The sequence below is a fragment of the Blastocystis sp. subtype 4 genome (genome assembly GCF_000743755.1).
Source record: "Blastocystis sp. subtype 4 strain WR1 chromosome Unknown seqid_0003, whole genome shotgun sequence".
Classification (NCBI taxonomy): domain Eukaryota; class Bigyra; order Opalinata; family Blastocystidae; genus Blastocystis; species Blastocystis sp. subtype 4.
In genome coordinates, this window is record NW_014569544.1 from 62,480 (window position 1) to 80,872 (window position 18,393).

General features: G+C 39.0%; 8 protein-coding genes across 8 annotated transcripts; 4 read left to right on the forward strand and 4 right to left on the reverse strand.

Moving 5' to 3' along the window:
* Window positions 1-1,102: 1,102 nt before the first annotated feature.
* JH06_0601 (pre-mRNA splicing factor protein) lies at window positions 1,103-1,594 on the forward strand (the record flags this gene model as incomplete). The annotated part of the gene is made up of 4 exons (XM_014674683.1): window positions 1,103-1,212; window positions 1,246-1,369; window positions 1,401-1,518; window positions 1,551-1,594. The coding sequence occupies 4 exons, from the start codon at window positions 1,103-1,105 to the stop codon at window positions 1,592-1,594; spliced, it is 396 nt and encodes a 131-aa protein (XP_014530169.1).
* A 488-nt stretch (window positions 1,595-2,082) lies between these two features.
* JH06_0602 (ankycorbin) lies at window positions 2,083-3,219 on the forward strand (the record flags this gene model as incomplete). The annotated part of the gene is made up of 1 exon (XM_014674684.1): window positions 2,083-3,219. One exon carries the CDS (start codon window positions 2,083-2,085, stop codon window positions 3,217-3,219), a length of 1,137 nt encoding a protein of 378 aa, XP_014530170.1.
* A 203-nt stretch (window positions 3,220-3,422) lies between these two features.
* On the forward strand, window positions 3,423-5,930 carry JH06_0603 (hypothetical protein; the record flags this gene model as incomplete). Its single annotated transcript, XM_014674685.1, has 1 exon — window positions 3,423-5,930. The coding sequence occupies one exon, from the start codon at window positions 3,423-3,425 to the stop codon at window positions 5,928-5,930; it is 2,508 nt and encodes an 835-aa protein (XP_014530171.1).
* A 1,516-nt stretch (window positions 5,931-7,446) lies between these two features.
* JH06_0604 (hypothetical protein) lies at window positions 7,447-8,861 on the forward strand (the record flags this gene model as incomplete). Its single annotated transcript, XM_014674686.1, is given in 7 exon segments — window positions 7,447-7,464; window positions 7,483-7,551; window positions 7,582-7,650; window positions 7,681-7,860; window positions 7,891-8,130; window positions 8,161-8,371; window positions 8,395-8,861. 7 exon segments carry the CDS (start codon window positions 7,447-7,449, stop codon window positions 8,859-8,861), a joined length of 1,254 nt encoding a protein of 417 aa, XP_014530172.1.
* A 228-nt stretch (window positions 8,862-9,089) lies between these two features.
* JH06_0605 (peptidyl-prolyl cis-trans isomerase, cyclophilin-type) lies at window positions 9,090-9,601 on the reverse strand (the record flags this gene model as incomplete). Its single annotated transcript, XM_014674687.1, has 4 exons — window positions 9,090-9,269; window positions 9,298-9,439; window positions 9,470-9,546; window positions 9,569-9,601. 4 exons carry the CDS (start codon window positions 9,599-9,601, stop codon window positions 9,090-9,092), a joined length of 432 nt encoding a protein of 143 aa, XP_014530173.1.
* Window positions 9,602-9,734: 133 nt separating this feature from the next.
* Window positions 9,735-10,277, reverse strand: JH06_0606 (putative POL2 DNA polymerase epsilon; the record flags this gene model as incomplete). Its single annotated transcript, XM_014674688.1, is given in 3 exon segments — window positions 9,735-9,861; window positions 9,877-10,040; window positions 10,071-10,277. 3 exon segments carry the CDS (start codon window positions 10,275-10,277, stop codon window positions 9,735-9,737), a joined length of 498 nt encoding a protein of 165 aa, XP_014530174.1.
* A 504-nt stretch (window positions 10,278-10,781) lies between these two features.
* Window positions 10,782-14,258, reverse strand: JH06_0607 (putative POL2 DNA polymerase epsilon; the record flags this gene model as incomplete). The annotated part of the gene is made up of 11 exons (XM_014674689.1): window positions 10,782-10,829; window positions 10,888-10,947; window positions 10,979-11,325; window positions 11,357-11,895; window positions 11,926-11,986; window positions 12,016-12,125; window positions 12,156-13,291; window positions 13,323-13,472; window positions 13,502-13,697; window positions 13,729-13,866; window positions 13,897-14,258. The coding sequence occupies 11 exons, from the start codon at window positions 14,256-14,258 to the stop codon at window positions 10,782-10,784; spliced, it is 3,147 nt and encodes a 1,048-aa protein (XP_014530175.1).
* Window positions 14,259-14,292: 34 nt separating this feature from the next.
* JH06_0608 (DNA polymerase) lies at window positions 14,293-18,100 on the reverse strand (the record flags this gene model as incomplete). The annotated part of the gene is made up of 13 exons (XM_014674690.1): window positions 14,293-15,470; window positions 15,501-15,648; window positions 15,680-15,773; window positions 15,804-16,201; window positions 16,287-16,320; window positions 16,351-16,491; window positions 16,526-16,721; window positions 16,766-16,801; window positions 16,829-16,893; window positions 16,931-17,070; window positions 17,102-17,233; window positions 17,348-17,827; window positions 17,852-18,100. The coding sequence occupies 13 exons, from the start codon at window positions 18,098-18,100 to the stop codon at window positions 14,293-14,295; spliced, it is 3,291 nt and encodes a 1,096-aa protein (XP_014530176.1).
* Window positions 18,101-18,393: the final 293 nt, after the last annotated feature.

Genomic DNA, 18,393 nt, shown 5'->3' on the forward strand with positions numbered 1-18,393 from the left:
GGACTCACTTTCCATCAACTTTACCTAATCAAATCCTGTTTATTGAACGCTGCTAGTCATGGGAAACTGTCATTCGGGACCTGTATGATTGATACTAAATGGTTTGAGATGGATAGAGTCAGTATGAGATTGAACAAAGTAACATCGAGTTGATCTTGTCAAAAAAACGGGATGAATTGACAGAAGAGGAACGAGATATTATTCAGCAATATTTAGATACCTATTCTGATGTGGTTGTTAGGATTCGGACTGCTTTGAGTGATATTGATAAACGATTGAATGGAGTGGATCCTGAACCAGAACCAGAACCAGAATTTGTTCCTACACCTGCAGATAAAGCCTTTGCAAAAATATCAAGTGTAATGAAGAATCTGAAGCGTCAAATGAAGCAGGTAGGACTTGAATCAGCAAATAATGATTAGTATGACATGGCTATTCAACACTATCGTCAACTTGCCAAAGAAAACAGAGCAAACGAAGTAGAAATGTTTGAATTGATTTATTGTAGGATGCCGTCAAAGATTACTTGAAAATTGTTATGTAGTATTCGCCTCTAATTCTGATTCTAGGAATTGCCAAAAAGCAGCTACAGCTATCGACAATCGAATGGCTGTCCTTGAAGAGAAAATCTCGATATTGAAAGAAGCAGACATGACACTGGATCATATTGTTATCATGAATGAGGTTGCAGATAATCTAGAAGCAGTTCAGAAGTCTATGGGAACGGTTGAAGAGTATCAAGCCACAATCGATAATCTTATGGATCTGGATGAAACTTTGAAGGTAGCTTCAGATTCGAGAAGTGAGTCATAGGATATGGATATCCAATTAAATGACGCTGTGGAAGAAGATGACGGCGATCTAGACGATTACATGGCTTCGTTGGATAAAGATCTTTCTACAGAGATGAATGCTTTACCTGCTGCTCCAACAACACTTCCAGTTGTTGAGAAGAAAGTTGAAATTGAAACAGAAACGGAAGAACGGGTAGCTGAGCTGGAATAGTTGGTCTAACGGTTTGTGAGAGTGTTTGTTCAGATTTGGTCTTTGTGGATGAATTCTCCCTGTTTTCTGGAATCCAGACTTGTCTTTGCAAAGGAAGATGGACGCGGCTGCCGAACGGAAGAAACGAATTGAAGAGCTGAAGAGAAAGAAAGAGGAACTCCTTTCACAAGGAAAAGTGAGTTCGACAGAGAACTCGGCAACTTCAACGTAGATCAAATCGTTTGTAATTTGACTTTATAGAGTTCGGTTCCGAAATTATATTCCAAAAGATGATGGATTAAAAGAGAAGATGGATAACGTAGTCGTAGACGAGAAGCCTTTGGATTATGAAAGTGACTTGAAAGCTTCATCAGCGATGCCAGGAGTAGATTTAATATAAATACAATGAATTATAGCGAAATGACGAGATCAACCTTGCTCCAAAGAAGCCAAACTGGGATTTAAAGAGAGGAATTGAGCATAAAATGGAGATGTTGGAGAAAGAAACGCAGAAAGCGATGATTCAAATGTTGAGTTGGTTATTTTCCTATTGTTTTTACGCATAGAAGAGAAGATTGAAGCTGAAGAGAGTGATTCAGATGAAGAGTGATCCCTATAGTTGTTTCTGTGGTAGTTTCATTTGACTTGTTTGTGTCAGAAAGAGTACAATGTTTTCCCGCGATTCTGAAATATCGTAGTTGGTTATAAACGTTTTATCTTGTTGCGTTGGGTTTTAGACTCTCGTTTCTACGCGAGATATCACGGTGTCATTTATTGGATTGTTACATTGGTTGCTACTTGTTTGATAGAAGTGCTGAATGGTTCATTTTCTGACCTTAGCACGAAAGAATCGCGATACTGCCACTATGGAGAGTGTTGCAAGATCAAAATGTGAACGAAAAGTGATGTTTGCGGACGAAACAAAAGAAGACCTTGTTAGAAATGTAGGATTCACTTGCAGGGATTGTAAAAAACTAGAGTTCAATTCCACGAAACGATTCGTTTTCTCATATGTTGATGGAAGGGGTCTCAAAGAATGATATCCCTTCAATCCGTTTGATTCTCTCACACCATTTTCCAGATGGTATGAATGCGCTAATGGTTGCAGCTCGTGATGGCAATCTCTCTGCGTGTCAGAACCTAGTTAGTTATGGTTGTCCTTTAGATTCTCAAGATTTCCGAGGATACACTGCATTGATCTACGCTAGTCGTGATGGGTATGTTCCCATTGTTCGTTTACTTCTCCAAGCTGGCGCCAACGCATCAATCTGCACCAAATATGGTTATTCGGCATTGCTTGCTGCTTGTATTAATGGCTTTGCTGATACTGTTCAACTTTTGTGTTCATATGTCGATCCAAACTGTCGTGATACTGAAGGTTACACACCGCTCATTTGCGCGTTCATGAACAATCATCCAGAGACAGCTATAACACTTCTTGATCATGGTGGTGATCCTACACTCCGAGATGTATCAGGACGAAATGCGATTATGCATGCTGTTGATGGTTGTTGCTGTCAAGTACTTCAAGTCCTACTCGATCGACACATTTACCTAGAGTATACTACGGAGCAGGTATCATATGGTGTTTTGTATCTCTCTGCAGTACGCCATCAATGTGATCTTGTACATTTGTTATTGTTTCAGTCAGATTATCTCCGTGAATTTGTCAAGAATCTAGTTTCTTGCTCTAATGTCACTGCAGAAGCATTGGTTGAGAATGTTCTCCGTTCTGAGAATCATACTCTGAGCGAGTCAAAACGGAAAGAACTGGCTATGACTGTCATAATTGAAGCCAGAACATGTATTATTGAACTGATTTCTACCTATCTGGATCAGATTTCTACAACATATCCATTATCAGGTCTGGTCGAAGCAAGTGTATGGTGTATTCGTGTTCATAAGATTCTGATGGGAAATTCTCCCGCCAAATCACTCGAGTTTTTCTGGTCATTTCTTGAACATGTACTAACTCTATGTAGTAACTATGAATCTATTCAGGAAGGCGAATTGAATTCTAATTCTCCCTCTTGTACAGAAGTTAGGAAGACGGATATGGATTCATTGCTTCCTTCAACTGATAGAAAAATCAAACTATTGATTTCATTCATTGAAATATATTGTATTGGAATGAGTAGTGTATGGAATGGGCAGGAAGAAACCCGAGGGGAGCCCTTACCATCTTCACCACGTCTAAGCACCCTATTCCACAGAAATCTAGCGTTCATTAAGTAACGAGAAGGTATATGGATTGATTTCTAGAAATCTAGTTGCTACTAATTCTTCCGTATACAGACATATGATCTACTTTGCTAAGGCGTTCATGCAGTATTCTAGTTAAAGGTTACTGTACTAGGATGCTTCAATTTGGCAATCGCTCTGTGGAAGCGATTTCATGACAGAATTTTCTGACGTTTATTATTTGGGTGTTTGTTTTAATGAACTCCTCTCCTCTCTTTATTCTTGTCGGAGAGGAAGGTGTGAGTGTATTCTCTCGATTTTTTGGTTTCTTTCAGTGGTTGCAGGATGTAAATGGTGATCCGCTTCTGGACTGTCGATTTGATTTACATAAGATGAAACGGTTTCCACCGATCACACGATTTCATTTGAATGAAATGAAGTGGTTTGAAAGTGAGTCTATTGTGACAAACTTACCTGGATTGTTGTTTGGTAAGATGAATCAATCTAATCAATCCAGTTGTATTGGAGGTGATTTGCTGCGTATTGTGAATAAAGAATCGCTTTGTTTTGAGATCAATGATGATAGTTTGGTTTCAAAAGAAAAGGAAAGTGTTTCATTTTGTTTGGAAGAGATCTGGACGGAGTATTTAGACGAGTTGTTCCGAATGTGGTGCATTCAGAACACAGATATCCCAAATTCAATTATTATTGTTCTTCCCAATTATTGTTCAGAAGATTCGGCGACTTTGATGAAGGAGAGTTGTAACTCAGCATTAACGAGAACTGGGAGTTCTATGAAAATGGATTCTGTGAAGCTGCTATTTATGAAGGACGTAGTTCACTCCACTTCCAGATATCATATCCAGCTTGTATTATCGGAATCTGTTGTATATGCCAGTTTGCTATCAGATCGAACTATTCTAACCAGTATTTGCTACCCAATCAGTGATAGTTCGGATATCCTTACTTCTCTCACAAATCGCATCACTTCTAGTTTCTCTCTATCTCGTTATAATGAATTATTTTTGAAGCGGAGTATCCGGTTACAATGCGATCACTATCTAAATCATCTTTCTAACATAACACTCGATTCATCTGAAAAAGTTTTGTTTTCAGTCACTCTGAATGATCATCTGTGTTCTAAACGATCTTTTGATGTTACTTCTTCTCTTTTGAAAGATTGTTTCTCTATCTGTGAATATGGTGTTCTAGTCAATCAAATTCTTCGCGAAGTCTCTAATTGGATTCGTGACTTCTCATTGGATCCGATTGAAATATATTTGGATGGTGTGTATTCTCGATTCAATATTACACAACAGCGAATCAATCAGATACTTCCATCTGCTAGATTAGTCAATCAGTCGTTATCAGAACGAGGTATTATGATCAGTGAAGTGACAAATGAATTATATCCCTCTATTTGCAATAACTTCGCATTTCTTGATCATAATCTCAATCTGGCAATTCAAGATGGGTTCTCCACTCAGTTATTCTCTCGTGGGACATCTCTTCCTGCTTCTACAGAGACTTCTCTCTATTTCAATCTAACTCGCACATCTACCGTCACATTGATGTTATTACGAGGTGATAGTTACAAACAGGAAGAGAATGCTGTTGTAATTTCACAAGCTTTTCAATATACCCATCCAATAGAAGAATGTGTTCGAATCACCATTCAGCTATCACTTGACAGTTGTTGTAATTGTTCATTCACCATTCGTGATTCGTTCGGACAAATCAAAACTGTTTCCCTTTCAGCTCATGATTTCTTCAATTCATCAATTGAACGAACCCATAACGATTTATACAAATCGACTCCTCCACCGATTTGTAGTCGACCTTCCTATTCCTATTATCAAGGAGAAATGAGGGAGTTTCGTCCTGAGGGATATGGTCGTTTTTTCAATTCGTCAAATACATTGAAATATGAAGGAAGTTGGAAAAGTGGTCATTTTGACGGCTTCGGTACATATTACTTCTGTTCAGGTAATGTGTATGAAGGGCAATTCAACAAAGGACTTCTTCATGGTCCTGGAATTCTCTTTGATAATCATGGGATCGTTATTGATCATCGCTATTTTGATCAGGAGAGGATTGATGATCCTCCTCCTTCAACTCCTTCACCACTTCCATTTCCTTCTAATACTCAAACGATCCAGCCTGTATTCTCTTCATCAACTATCAATGGACATGGGACAGTGTGTGATGAACATGGGATCAAAGTGTATGAAGGTGAGCTTATCGATGGAGTGTACCACGGGAATGGATCATTATTCTCAAAAGGTTATCTTGTCTATAAAGGAGAATTTGTAAATGGTTTATATCACGGAAAGGGAACACTGTTCTATCCCTCTGGAGCCATCAAATGCCGCGGGAATTTCCAAAAAGGGAAGTTGAATGGATATTGTGAATTCTTCCATGATTCCACTCCATTTCGATTGAAGAGTTGTGGATTCTACTTCCGTGGGAAACGTGAGGGATTTGGTGAAGATTACTCAGAATCGGGAATTGTTACGTATTCGGGGTATTTTTACCATGATGCTCCCACTCAATCCCCATTAGTGTTACGATGGGGATTACTTTCAGATGCACCGCAGATCTTGCTTCCATCAATGCGTTCCTTCCAAACCCTATTTAATCGAACAGAACTTCTAGTAGCTATGAATGGAGTCAGTATTGCTGTGTTGAAAACGATTGTAAAGAATCCTCAAATAGAGTCTCTTTCAATTGTGAGTAGGAATCATGAGACAATCTTATATAGATGAAAAATTGACATTTTTGGGACAGGAGAATTTGTCCTGTTTTCTGGAACTCATTCAATCCTTATCATCTCTTCATTTTCTCAGTATTTGTGATTATTCAATTACAGATATAATAATTCCATCTGATTTCTGGAATGGCATGAATACTATTTGTTTTCGTGATCTGCCCAAACTGAAGACTATTCAACTGAACTCTCATTCTCTGCATAGCACTCGTGTGTTCATCCTAGAATTGCTTCCATCCCTGGAGGAGCTTTGTATAGGGAACGATTGTATGAATGAATATCCTGTGGAGCTGATAGAACGAGCTACAGTGGGTGGCTCTGTGAATGTGAGTATTTGTTCAATTGGAAAGAGATTTGTACTGAAGGGTTGTAGTGTCTGAGAGCAATGACCATTAGATCTACCTCAATTGAAACGAGTAACAATTGGATCACATAGTTTGATGGATTTCTGCACTTTATCGCTGATGAGTAGGATGATGGAATGGTTTAGGAACAGATCTCCCGTCTTTAGAGAGTCTCCACATTGGAGATGGGTCAAATTCCTTCTGTTTTGCGTTCGTCTCACAATTCATTCTTCAAGACCTATCATCTCTCATGGAAGTACGATTACTTGGATCCTTAAGACATACAAAGAACCTCTGTCTACTGAGTAGGGAGATACGATGTTAACGATGAATAGATCTCCCCAACCTGATTACATTTGTTGGAAGCAGCGGAAGTCTGTCTGAAGTGGTGGATGCTTCGATTCGAGGAATTCCACGAATACGAGAGTTTCGGATAGAATGGCAATTAAATCATTCCTGTCATGTTGACACCGATTGTGATAACTTGAAGCATGAAGGAGGACTGTGGATATGACTATTGGTAAAAGAAAAGAAGGGCCTACACGGGAATCGAACCCGTGACCTCTCGCACCCTAAGCGAGAATCATACCACTAGACCAGCAGGCCACTGAAGTAGAGTGTCATTCTTCATCATTTCAAGAATACAATGTGTGTGATGTGTTGTCGTTGGATAAGGAATGGCATTATGCATTCATGTCCATTATTTCTTTTGTTATAGAGGGATTGAGGTAAGTGTCTATTCTTATGGATGTATTGGAACATGATGATTTCTTTCAAACCGTTTACCCGTCAGACAGACCAATGGTGATGGACAAGACGAACTGATGTTCCTATTCATTGATTGAATTGTTTCTAAGTGTTTTTAGAGTGTATTGCACTTGGTAGTTAGTGAATAGTTGTATTCAAGTCTTTGTTTAAACAAATCATGAGGACAATTCTTGTGTTTATCTTTCTCTTGGGAATTGTTTACAGTGAGTCATACTATGAAGTATATAACCGTTTTGTAATCAAATACAGATCCTTGGAGTTGATAGGAATGCAGATCAACGAACGATTAAACGAGCATACTATCAAGTAATAGAATCATTGCTGTTATTATTTAGCTTGCATTAACCTTGCACCCAGACAAGTTGAAGAATCCGACGGAAGAGGACAAAAATCGATATATGAATGTTAGAGATCCCTTTTGTACTATATAATCCTTAGATTGTGAAGGCATATGAACTGCTATCCGATCCTGTTCGTAGAGAAGTCTACGATCTTGGAGGGGAGAACGTTTTCCTATTGTTCTAATGTAATTTGCAGAGTGAGCAAGAGAATTTAAGAACTGAAGATTACACCGATCAACCATTTGCGTTTAAAGCGTTTTCTAAAGTAGGTATGGATGAGAAAAGTAATGCGAAGCATTTTCGATTCGAAGCAACTTTCACTCCTCGTGTTCCTACTCCAGCTCCTGCCATCATCATAACATTGCCGATTCCCGTGTATATGTTCTACACAGGCATCAGCGATCGTTTAATATACTACAATCGAACTAGTTTGTGTAGCTATTGCAAAGCAACAGGTGCCATACAAAGTGATCATGTTGGTCTTGCTTCTCCATATCATTTATAGCAATGTCCATACTGTAACGGAACAGGTTTGAGGGAGTACATTCATCTTTCAGAGTCCAAGGATCAAGGAGTATCATACAAATCTCGATGTGATATCTGTCATGGATCTGGTCATGTTCATGACCCTTCCGATTCTTGTCCTTATTGTCATGGCACAGGAATACGAGTGGTGCGAGATTATGTAGATGTGGCCACTGATCCTGGAATCCGAGCAGGAACCGAACTAACTTTTAAGAGAATGGTATCATTTATAGCTTGGATATGACTGTAGGGGAATGAACAATTCGGATATCGTCATGGAGATGTGATTATTCGAATCGTGGCTGAGACTGATTCGTTATTTCAAGTCGATGGATACACACTGCTTACAACGCTTTGGATCAGTGTAGTGGAGTCTATTTGTGGATTTGAACGAAAAGTACTTCTTCCATCCAATGAAACTGTCACTGTGGAATGTGCTAAGAAATGTTCCAATGGTAAAAGTAGATTCTTGGATTCATTGTAGGCACACAGATTACGCTTCAAGGCAAGGGAATCCCTATTGGTTCTTCAGGTCTCAAGGGACCTCTCATTGTTTCACTTCTGGTTTATGTTCCACTCCTACTGACAACATCGGAGACCAATCAGCTGAAATCCGTGGTAGGACCTTCATTTCCCCAACTCGCTACATATTTATCCTATCTCGCTCAACAAAAGGTTGATTTCCCTTTTTCGCTTGAAGAAGCATACTATTCATGGAGTTGTCCGATGGATAGTTCCTCTTGTTCGTTTAGTCTTTTAAACATGATTCAATATACATTGTACTCTGTTTTATTTCAAACAAATAGACAGAATACTATTCATCGTCCTCTTCCTCTTCGTCTTCCGAGTTATCGCGCAAGTTTCCATTCTTCTTCGCTTCATAACGATATTTCGACTCTTCTTCGTCTTCGTCTTCTTCGTCTTCTGAATGATTTTCATTCGATTCAATAGGGACATCATCTTCTGTTTTGAAATCTTCATCTTCATTCTCGTCCTCGATAACTCCGCAATCAATAATCTTCACTTCACTATCCATTACCCTATTCAACAATACAATACCTTGTTGGTTTTCCACTTGCAGTTCCACAAGCCTCAATCGCATCCAATACATCCATACCATCGACACAATTCCAAAGGCCACATGATGACCATCTAACCATGGTGTTGCTACCTACAATGTTATATCATGTGCTCCTCAGTTACAGTTGTTATGAAAAATTGTGACCCGTTGGTGTCTTTTCCAGCATTAGCCATGGATACAATACCTTTCCTATCATGCTTAATAACAAATGATTCATCTTCAAAACGGGAGCCAAAGATACTCTCTCCGCCTGTTCCGTTTCCTTTAGTAATATCACCCTACATCGAATCCAAACACTAAATATACCCCTTGAGCCATGAAATGGGGGATAATCCGGTGGAAAATCGAGTTCTTATAGTACAGAGGTTTGCCATTTGCACCATTGCCATATTCTCCAGTGCAAAGACCCTTAAAATTCTTCACAGTTAAAGGCACAGCTTCGCCGAATCTGATGAACATACACTTCATAACAACTTACAGACCAATCTTGATTCTACCTTTCGGTTCTTCGTCAATAGCAATATCGAGATAAACATAGTCGGTAATGACTGCATTCTACTGTCTTAGTCTTATCAACGTCTATACAAGGGATGTGCAAGCAACCACACATAGCAGCAATACAACTATCTTATTCATCAGTTATAATGTTATTTGTGAAATCTTCGCTAAAAGGACCCTAATTAACCGTCTTCGTTCTGCAAAAATTGGGCATTTTATAAACAAAAAAGATAAGAGTACAAAATCTAAACACCAAATCGCTCCAACGTCTCTTGGAGCCACTTCATTCCGTGAAATATTGCCTTTGATTTAACGATGGAAAGTTGATCCATCAAAGCTTGGCGATCCACTTCCTTATTCACCCACTGTCCGCTACAACTACAATACCGAGATAATGTGTCTCGTTTGATTTGTCCACACTTCTGACACTTGACATCCTGTTGAACATAGTGGAACACTTTCTGATTACAAATTTCCACCAGTAACAACTCGATCATCAACATATCATATTCATGACCACAATTAGGACATGTCCAGGGATGAAGTTTAGCCTACGGTTAATACTTCTAACCGACCCATACACTCTGCTGGAAATCGGGATCACTACAGATATCCATGTTTCGTGACTCATTACAATATGGACAGAAAACCGCGGGAATGACGAAACTGTTGAAAGGATCTTCAAATATGGCTTCAGGAGCAAATTCTTTTACTCGCATATTCCTTAGCAACTGCCGTCTCAGAATCGTCGCTTCTTGTGTGAGTGCCTTATCCAACTTCAGAATCATGCAAATCAGTTTGACAAGCTCTAGCAATGGATTTGTAAGCTTGTAACACCGCAATACCTCCTCTGGATACTCATGAATCTCAGGGTTACTCTGGGTCTGGAACTCACTAATCTACATGTTACTCTGTCTTCATTCATTTACACTGCGAATCAACTCAGAAGCCAAATCTCCCTTCACATACTTCCGTACAAACTCCAAACTCTTTGAATATACTTCTTCGTTACGATTTCCGGAATTCCCAATTTCTTTCAGAATTTGTTCACGATATAACAAGGGTTTCTGTAAGAAATTCAGAACAAATGCATCAAAGTACGATGCTAACACTTCCGGCAATAATTGTGCCAACGACCAAATTGTCACAATTTCTGCCTAAAATATTATACCAAAAATCATGCCAAACTTGACGATCAGTGGTATCTTGATCCTCCATTGATTCATTCCACACACGATATCCAGTAAAGTTGTTTGGGTTATACCAAATCAGTGCTCCAAATGTAGACTGATTCAGAAAGTTAAGCAGACGAAACACATCCCTTGACTGAATTGTGTCAACTATAAAACGAATACTCTCACCACTCTCTGTTTCTGTATACTTGCGTGTACTTAGAACCAAATGATCATACGAGGCATATACAATTGACAAACCTAAACGACGAAACTCCTGTAGTAACTAAACATTCAGTGAAACTCCCATTTCATACAGTGTTGAACATAAGCTTCATGAGTCGATACACAACTCGTAGAATCAATGGATTGTAAAGGAGACTCTCTCGATTTAGCAGCCACCTTTCTAAGTTCATCAGCACGAAGTTTGCTATTTGATCTTGTGAATTGGTCACATCCTGCAGATACCGCACAACAAGCAGGCGTAGAATTTCAAATGACTTGCCACATCCATCATCCACATTCACCAGATCACCATTCAGATTCTCTTGTAAGAAATCACACTGTTTTATGGAATTGAGACAAAGGTTACAAAGCTTGACATCATAACAGAAATCACGATAGATTCCTGATTCATTAACAGAAACGTTCAGTAATCCATCATCTATGTATAATAAAGCTTTTTCATCATTTACCTAAAATACCCTTGATATCATGATTACCTAAATCAGGCATGTTTTCGGGCGAACTCCATAGAATGTGTCGATTTGCCAGAAGTAAGCGTCCAAATGAAACATCATTCAATTGAACACCCAAATCTGTTGCTAGATTACCCAGAGGTATCTCAGCATAACGAGCACAGCGAAGACGATCTGCGAAATCATCAAAGGACTGATAGAATGCAGTGATTGCATTCATGGCTACGTCTTTTCGCCATGTCAGATCTTGAACACGGGAATTCATCAAATTCAAATCTTGTCGCATAATTGGAAGATTCTGAAGTGCAGGTACACTAGCTCGCATTTCAGCAGTGGTAAAGGATGATTGAAGATGGATGAGAGTTGGAGGATGAGATGATGACAGAAAATCGTTTAAATATTTGTCAAGAATTTGATATGCTGAGTTTAACCCAACACATGTGGTGCTAGTGACCTCGATCTGAGATGCATTCGAAGCAAACACCTGACGAATCAGTTTCTTGTAGGGAACACGATCCATAGCTATTTCGTTGTTTCTAGAGTTCATAATATAGAACGGAATCAACATGTTCATCTCGATCACATGAGCTTCAAAACTGCATCGATTCTTCTTCTCGGGATCATCATCTATTGTTTATCCTTAAAAAAGATCATACCAGCAATTTCTTGATTGTTTTCATTTACTCGGAAAAGAGCGAAGAAACCGCGGTTCTGATCAAATACGTGAATATATAGAAATAACCTTCCTATGCGAGAAGAATTAGCTCTATTTATTATTATTCATTCAAATTTATACGTTAGATAAGGATTAGATGGTTGAAGAACACGAATTACATTCTCTTGTTTTAGAACTCCTGATCCAAGATTAACAACATGTCTCATAATTCCTGTAGTTGTAACAGAATATGATTCAGGTAATACAATACGACACACACATCCCATTGTCAAAATAGCATTATAGAGAGCTGGCATTTTTGAATTATAAATACCTTCAATTGAATCAATATCATAAGCCTTTCTCAGCGCAGAGAGAGTCGATTCCACTTCATTCTCATCAACCTCAACAGCATACAGATAAGTAGTACCTGTCTCTGGTAGATCCATAGGAAGATCCATATTTACGGGAATCAAATGTTTGTTGTCGATTTTGGATTTGGCATTAATGTACAAAGTATGTCTCGATTTCACACGGATTCGCTGTAACTGATTTGAAGGAGTGATTAACCACAGAACTAACTCTGAATTCTCCATATTCTGGATTTCCAAAATTTGGTAATAATTTTGTTTGGTCGATAATGATGGCATATTTGTTGTACAGACCTGTTTACGAGTATCTCTCCATTGTTGTTTCCGTTGTTGTAACCACATGTCAAAATCGGCACTTCTTTTGACACTTCGTCGAGATTTGGATAGTGGAGGAGACGGTGGTTGGACACTCGGAGAAGGTTCAACAGAGTGATTAGATTGCGCGTCTTCGACAATCTCTCCATACCGTGTCTCCTCAGTGATCTCTTCCATCGTATCTGGAATCAAATTCGCTTCACGTTCAATCAACTTCTGTGGAATTGTACTGGACACATGAAACAGATCACTGATTCGCTTCTGACCGTCCAGACTACGTGACACCTTCATGAAACGACGCAACCAGTCTGGTTCCTTCACTCGATCCACTGGATTTGCAATTCCTTGAAGTCCCGCGGGAATTGTGATGATCTTACGGATGGCTGTAGAGAAGCGATCAATGTAATAATCCCAATCAATAAAAAATCTCATATCAAAGTCTGTGATACTGTTATCTCGAGACCACTTCCGTAAGAAATAGTCCCGAATTTTGGAATCTGTATTGAAGATGGGAGTTGGAATAGCTCTGTCTGTTACAGGTAAACCAGGAGGAAATCGTGATATAATCATTGTACATGACGTACCTGCTGACTAGCCAATCATATCCCAGTGAAACGCCTACTCGAACCATATCATCACCCAAAAACTCAGCTAATCGCTTAGCAGTAGTAATACCAACACTCTTCTGTTGCCCATAGTCTTCCAGTTGTCGTGACATTGCTTTAGACTCACTAATAAGTTCGAGGAGCTCGTCATCTTCCAATCCTTCACCCTAAACTGAATCCTTCAGTCAATCTCTACTTGTGCAAAGAGAACATCAAGCCAGTAATTAGCGACCTTAGCAACTTCAGAGTAACAGGATTCAAGATCGTTCCCCAGTAAAAAACGTTCAAATACTTGGGATTGAAAGATTTTGATGATCTGAAGTTCACCCCTTCGCTTCAATTCAAATCCTTTCAGTTCTGCTAAGGATCCATCAAGATTAAAAACAGCATATCTAATGATGATCATTCTTACTCTCTCTTCACCTCTTCTTCAATAAACGACCTTCTTCTGTTGATGCAGGAAGAACCATAGCACGATATGGCCCATCAAGTTCGAAGAAAATGGAGTTTTCACTTCGAGTATTAAAAATATGATGAATAGGATCAACTTCTGTTTGATATCTAATGATCAGAGATCATTCAGATGTGTACTGATAGTTGGTGTGAAGTTGATGAACTTGATAGTTCAACATAACACAAGGATAGGCCATTGGATAACTCTTACCATCGCGAGTAATCCATTTGAATGTCTGAGGGAAACTAGAAGGAAGAATACACCAAATACCATCTGTATCCAATTCTAATGGTCTTCCAACACGTTCTACAAGTTTGCGAGCACCCTTCAATGAATCATTCTCTTTCAATCCTACTGTGATAATCGATCCACCAAGAAACGTAGTAACTCCAGCCATCTCCATCGATCGCCAACGAGCTCCCTTCCTCATTACATATCCATAAAAGCTATTCAGAATGCATTTATGGGCCAATTGAAGACTATCATACAACAGAACCATGGCTTTAGCTTCTGCAATTTTCACAGGGTAGTAATTAGAGAAACAAGCAATGAATATGATTCAAGGATATATCACCAGTCTTTTCAACTTCAGCTACCTTCTTTGCTGCCATCTTCGTAAGCTTCTTGTATCTAGAAATGAGACATTCCAAGTACCACCACTCATAACGACGATCACGAAACGCCTTCACCGTATTCACATAGAATGGATGTTCCCGTTGACAGATTGTAGCTTCACGAAGCTCAACCTTTGTATCCTTGCCTTTCTGGTACACCATACGACAGTAATTCTTCACACGTTTCTTCAATTCTGGGGGTAGAGTTGTTCCGTCCAGGACCTCACCATCACGTTCATACTGTTGTGAGAGCTGATCAAATTCCTGACGATTCAATGGCATCACATCGCCTCTCCATTTCCACGTCATTTGTCGTTTGCAATTGTCACATGAATTGTTATATGGACAAGATGCACACATTTCTCGAGTTCGAACAGCTGAAGGTTGCAATCGATTTGATAAAATGATATTTGGGTACATTGCTCCAACGTCCAGATGATAAATCACAGGTTTCTCACGTCGTTTGGGTCGATCTCGAAGTAATGACAACATATAGACTATTTGTTGTCTCACTTCTGTATAGTTCACCACTTCGAATCGCCTTAGTCCATTCTCAACTTCGATAGAAAATGAGAGTGTTTTATCGATCGAATGAATCATATCTTCATAAGTATTTGGATCCATATCAAACTGATATTCTAAATCATTCCTATAAACACCAGACTCCAAACATTCTACTGTTCCTCCGATGTATGTGTCAGATTCCAATAAGTGACCCTCATGAAATCGTATTGGTTCACCTATCTGCTTATTTGGGTAAATAATTCCATTTGAATATGCTTCTACCATCAACAGCAACTCACATAAGGTTCCAGAACCTTTTCTCAATACATCTTCAGAATTCAATGGAATCACAGTACACAATGAATAGATAAACAAATGAACATATTTCATATAGAGATAATACGTAGCTACTGCATCAGATACACTATAACTTGCCATATAAAAAGGATCTTCAACTGCATAATGAAGCATGTCCTCTGCGTTGATCTCAATTGGATCATAACCTAACTTTGCCTTTGTTACAGCCTTTAAACCTTGAGAGCCATGAGGTAGATATGAATCACGTTTTACCCATGCAAACGCATCCAAATGAACTATCAATCATACACACAGATCAACCACACCAGCTGACCTCCCTCGGAATTCACCATTATTCTCACGGAAACCTGTTTCTGCTTGAAGATCAATTCCGTATACCTTAGAACGATCACGAATAAAAGGCCAATCAAAGAAATCACCATTAAAACTGACAAATATATTGGGTTTTTCATCCTGTATATAATCGACATGATTTTTGGAATACATTAATTAGGGAGTAGAATCGACGAAGCAAAGCTTCTTCTGTAGGTTCGTTGAAGACATGAAAAGGACCCTTATAATCAGCATGAGGTGAATATCTAGAAGTTGTGAAACAATCTCAGACATACTCAAAATCATCAATGTCTTTACTTACAATCTCTCGATTGATAATTAATATTCCCCTTCCATCAATCATAATGGATATCATATAAATAGAGTCAACTTCAGCATTGGGGAATTTCAATGGCGCTTTGCTACACTCGATATCAAATGCAAAAACTTTTGGATTTGATGGTGTTAAGATGTGTTCTTGACGAGTTACTGTAATTACACCTCGATCGGAACTGACATCATACCAACATCCCACTCGAATATTCAAATCAATACATACACGAGCTAGATACGGAACATCATACTCACGAATGTCGATCACTTGAGAAAGTGGATCTTCAGAGAGAAGACGAGTATGAAGAGCTGTATCTTCTTCATTAAATGTTTCCTCCTCCATCGCTATAATGTGATTCAACTATTGAATGCATACTCAGATTACTCCGATTGTTCGATTTCAATGCTTCCATAATGTCCTTACGAATATCCATCAAACTACTAACATTATAAAACAGTAATTGAATGTAAGTAGACGCTCTAACCATGAATGAACACCTAAGAACGTACTTTCCTGTCATATGCTCAATTTTATCGAGGTCCATCTTTCCGACAATCTTAGCTTCATAGAGCTGTTGCCGATACTTGCGTTCCAGATAGGAGGCAACGATCTTCTCACTATTCTTCTTTACAGCAATATAGAAATAGGGCCTATAGTGTAATTTCTATAAATAACACGTCCTACGGAGTAACAATAGTTGCTTTAAACAAGTTGCCATTCTGTTCAATAAAGAAACATTCAAGACCAGAACGATCGGGAGAACCTTCTTTCGTGACAGTTGTATTCACCAAATTCAAAAGCCAACCCAAACGTTTTGGTCCTTCGGTGTAAGTCTCATATCCGAACTCTAGAACATGACTCAAATCCAATAGATTCGTTACTTTGATCAAGAGCATCATTCTTCGCATTCATGTTTCCTCGAACTCCTTTCGATTCGGTAGGAGTTGTATTGAATAGATCCTCAATCTCATAATCGGAAAAGCTTACGTCCTCGTCCTCTTCCATCTTCGTTGACGAATACTGTGTCATTAAACGAAAGCGTGGGAACTTGCCTCCAAAATCAATTCTCAACAAACAAATCAAATGAACTTGTCTCTTAAAAATGCTGCTATCGAAGGCTTCATAGAGTCTCGGAATGCCGTCTTTACCTCAATACGCTCATAAAATTCAGCAAATGTCTGCTTGAAGTGTCCTGGAACCAATTTTTCGACTTCCTTGATTACCTCCACCTACATCTCAAGTCCTTTCACCGCTTCTCACCCAGTTCTCACCAAAACCCGCAGTAGCAAACGAATTCAGATTCTTTTTCAAAATGAATCCAGTTCCAAAAGATGCCACCAATTCCTGCTTGTAAGTCGAAATACTTCTTTCTGTAACTACTCCAATTGCCGGCTATAATGAAGGAATCAAAAAGTAAGGTGTCAGTATTCAGGATATATTCGTTGAAAAGTACTTAAACAAGTACATAATATTCTGTGTGAGAATCAGACAATTATCACGTGTTACGTATTGAATCAAATAAGCAAGAATAGCATCATCCTCAATTCCACTTAACGCTGAGAGAATGAAGGTATTCTGGTTGTCAAAGGAACGAGAAAGGATAGAATTAACTTCATTCTGATAATTCTGTGAATTCACATGTCGTTGAAGATAACGGAACATTCGTATTTCTTTCCATTCTTCCTCAATTTCTTGAGTCAAATTATCTCCAAATCGATCATCCAAATACTCTTGTGTTCGTTTGTCCTTGCATCGTGTTAGCAGGAATAATAGATCCTTCATCACAGAACGCTCCGTCAGAGATAGCGAACTCCATTCGTGAGAGAAGACTCGATCACGAGCAGGTGTCAACACTGCTATGATAAATGGAGAAAGCTCGTTTGCCTGCTCACTCAGAAGTTGTCGAAGTTCAGTGAGAATAGAGACAGTGAGAGAGATGATATGGAGATTGGGAAGATGAGAAGACTGTTGGATCAGTGAGAACAACTAGAAATAAAAGAGAAGAAGAACCCAAACATCCTGAATGGAACCTTCACCTTTCTTCAGTAACAAGAACTGACTTCGTAACTCCCGTACAATCTCTTCAGAATCCATCTGATGCAGTGAGTCAGTTGAAAGCTGTCGGATTACTGCAGGCAGATATGGTGAGAGATGAATAACAAACGATGTGACATTGGGCGGGAGAATGACAGTCTTAGTAGGATGATTGAAACTCACTGGAAGAGTCTGTTCACTTGAATCAGTCAGAGTGAGACTCATTGTCAGAGAGATGGTAAAATGAGAAGGAATATGAGCACTGGAATGTAGAATGCACTGTTTCTGTACAAATGAAACGGATTGAATGGTGTGTGAACGAGTGTATGTAGGGAAAACAGTGATCAAAGGGAATCCTGGTTGTTCCAACCAGGAAGTGAGGAAGGAAGAGAGAGTTGAGAAAGAAGGATAATGGATTTGTCTGAGGAATGCAATGAATGAGTTTGAGAATGATTCCGTTGTATAGGTTCCATTAAGGGAATGAAGAAGAAACGAATTGATAAACAAACGGAAATGAT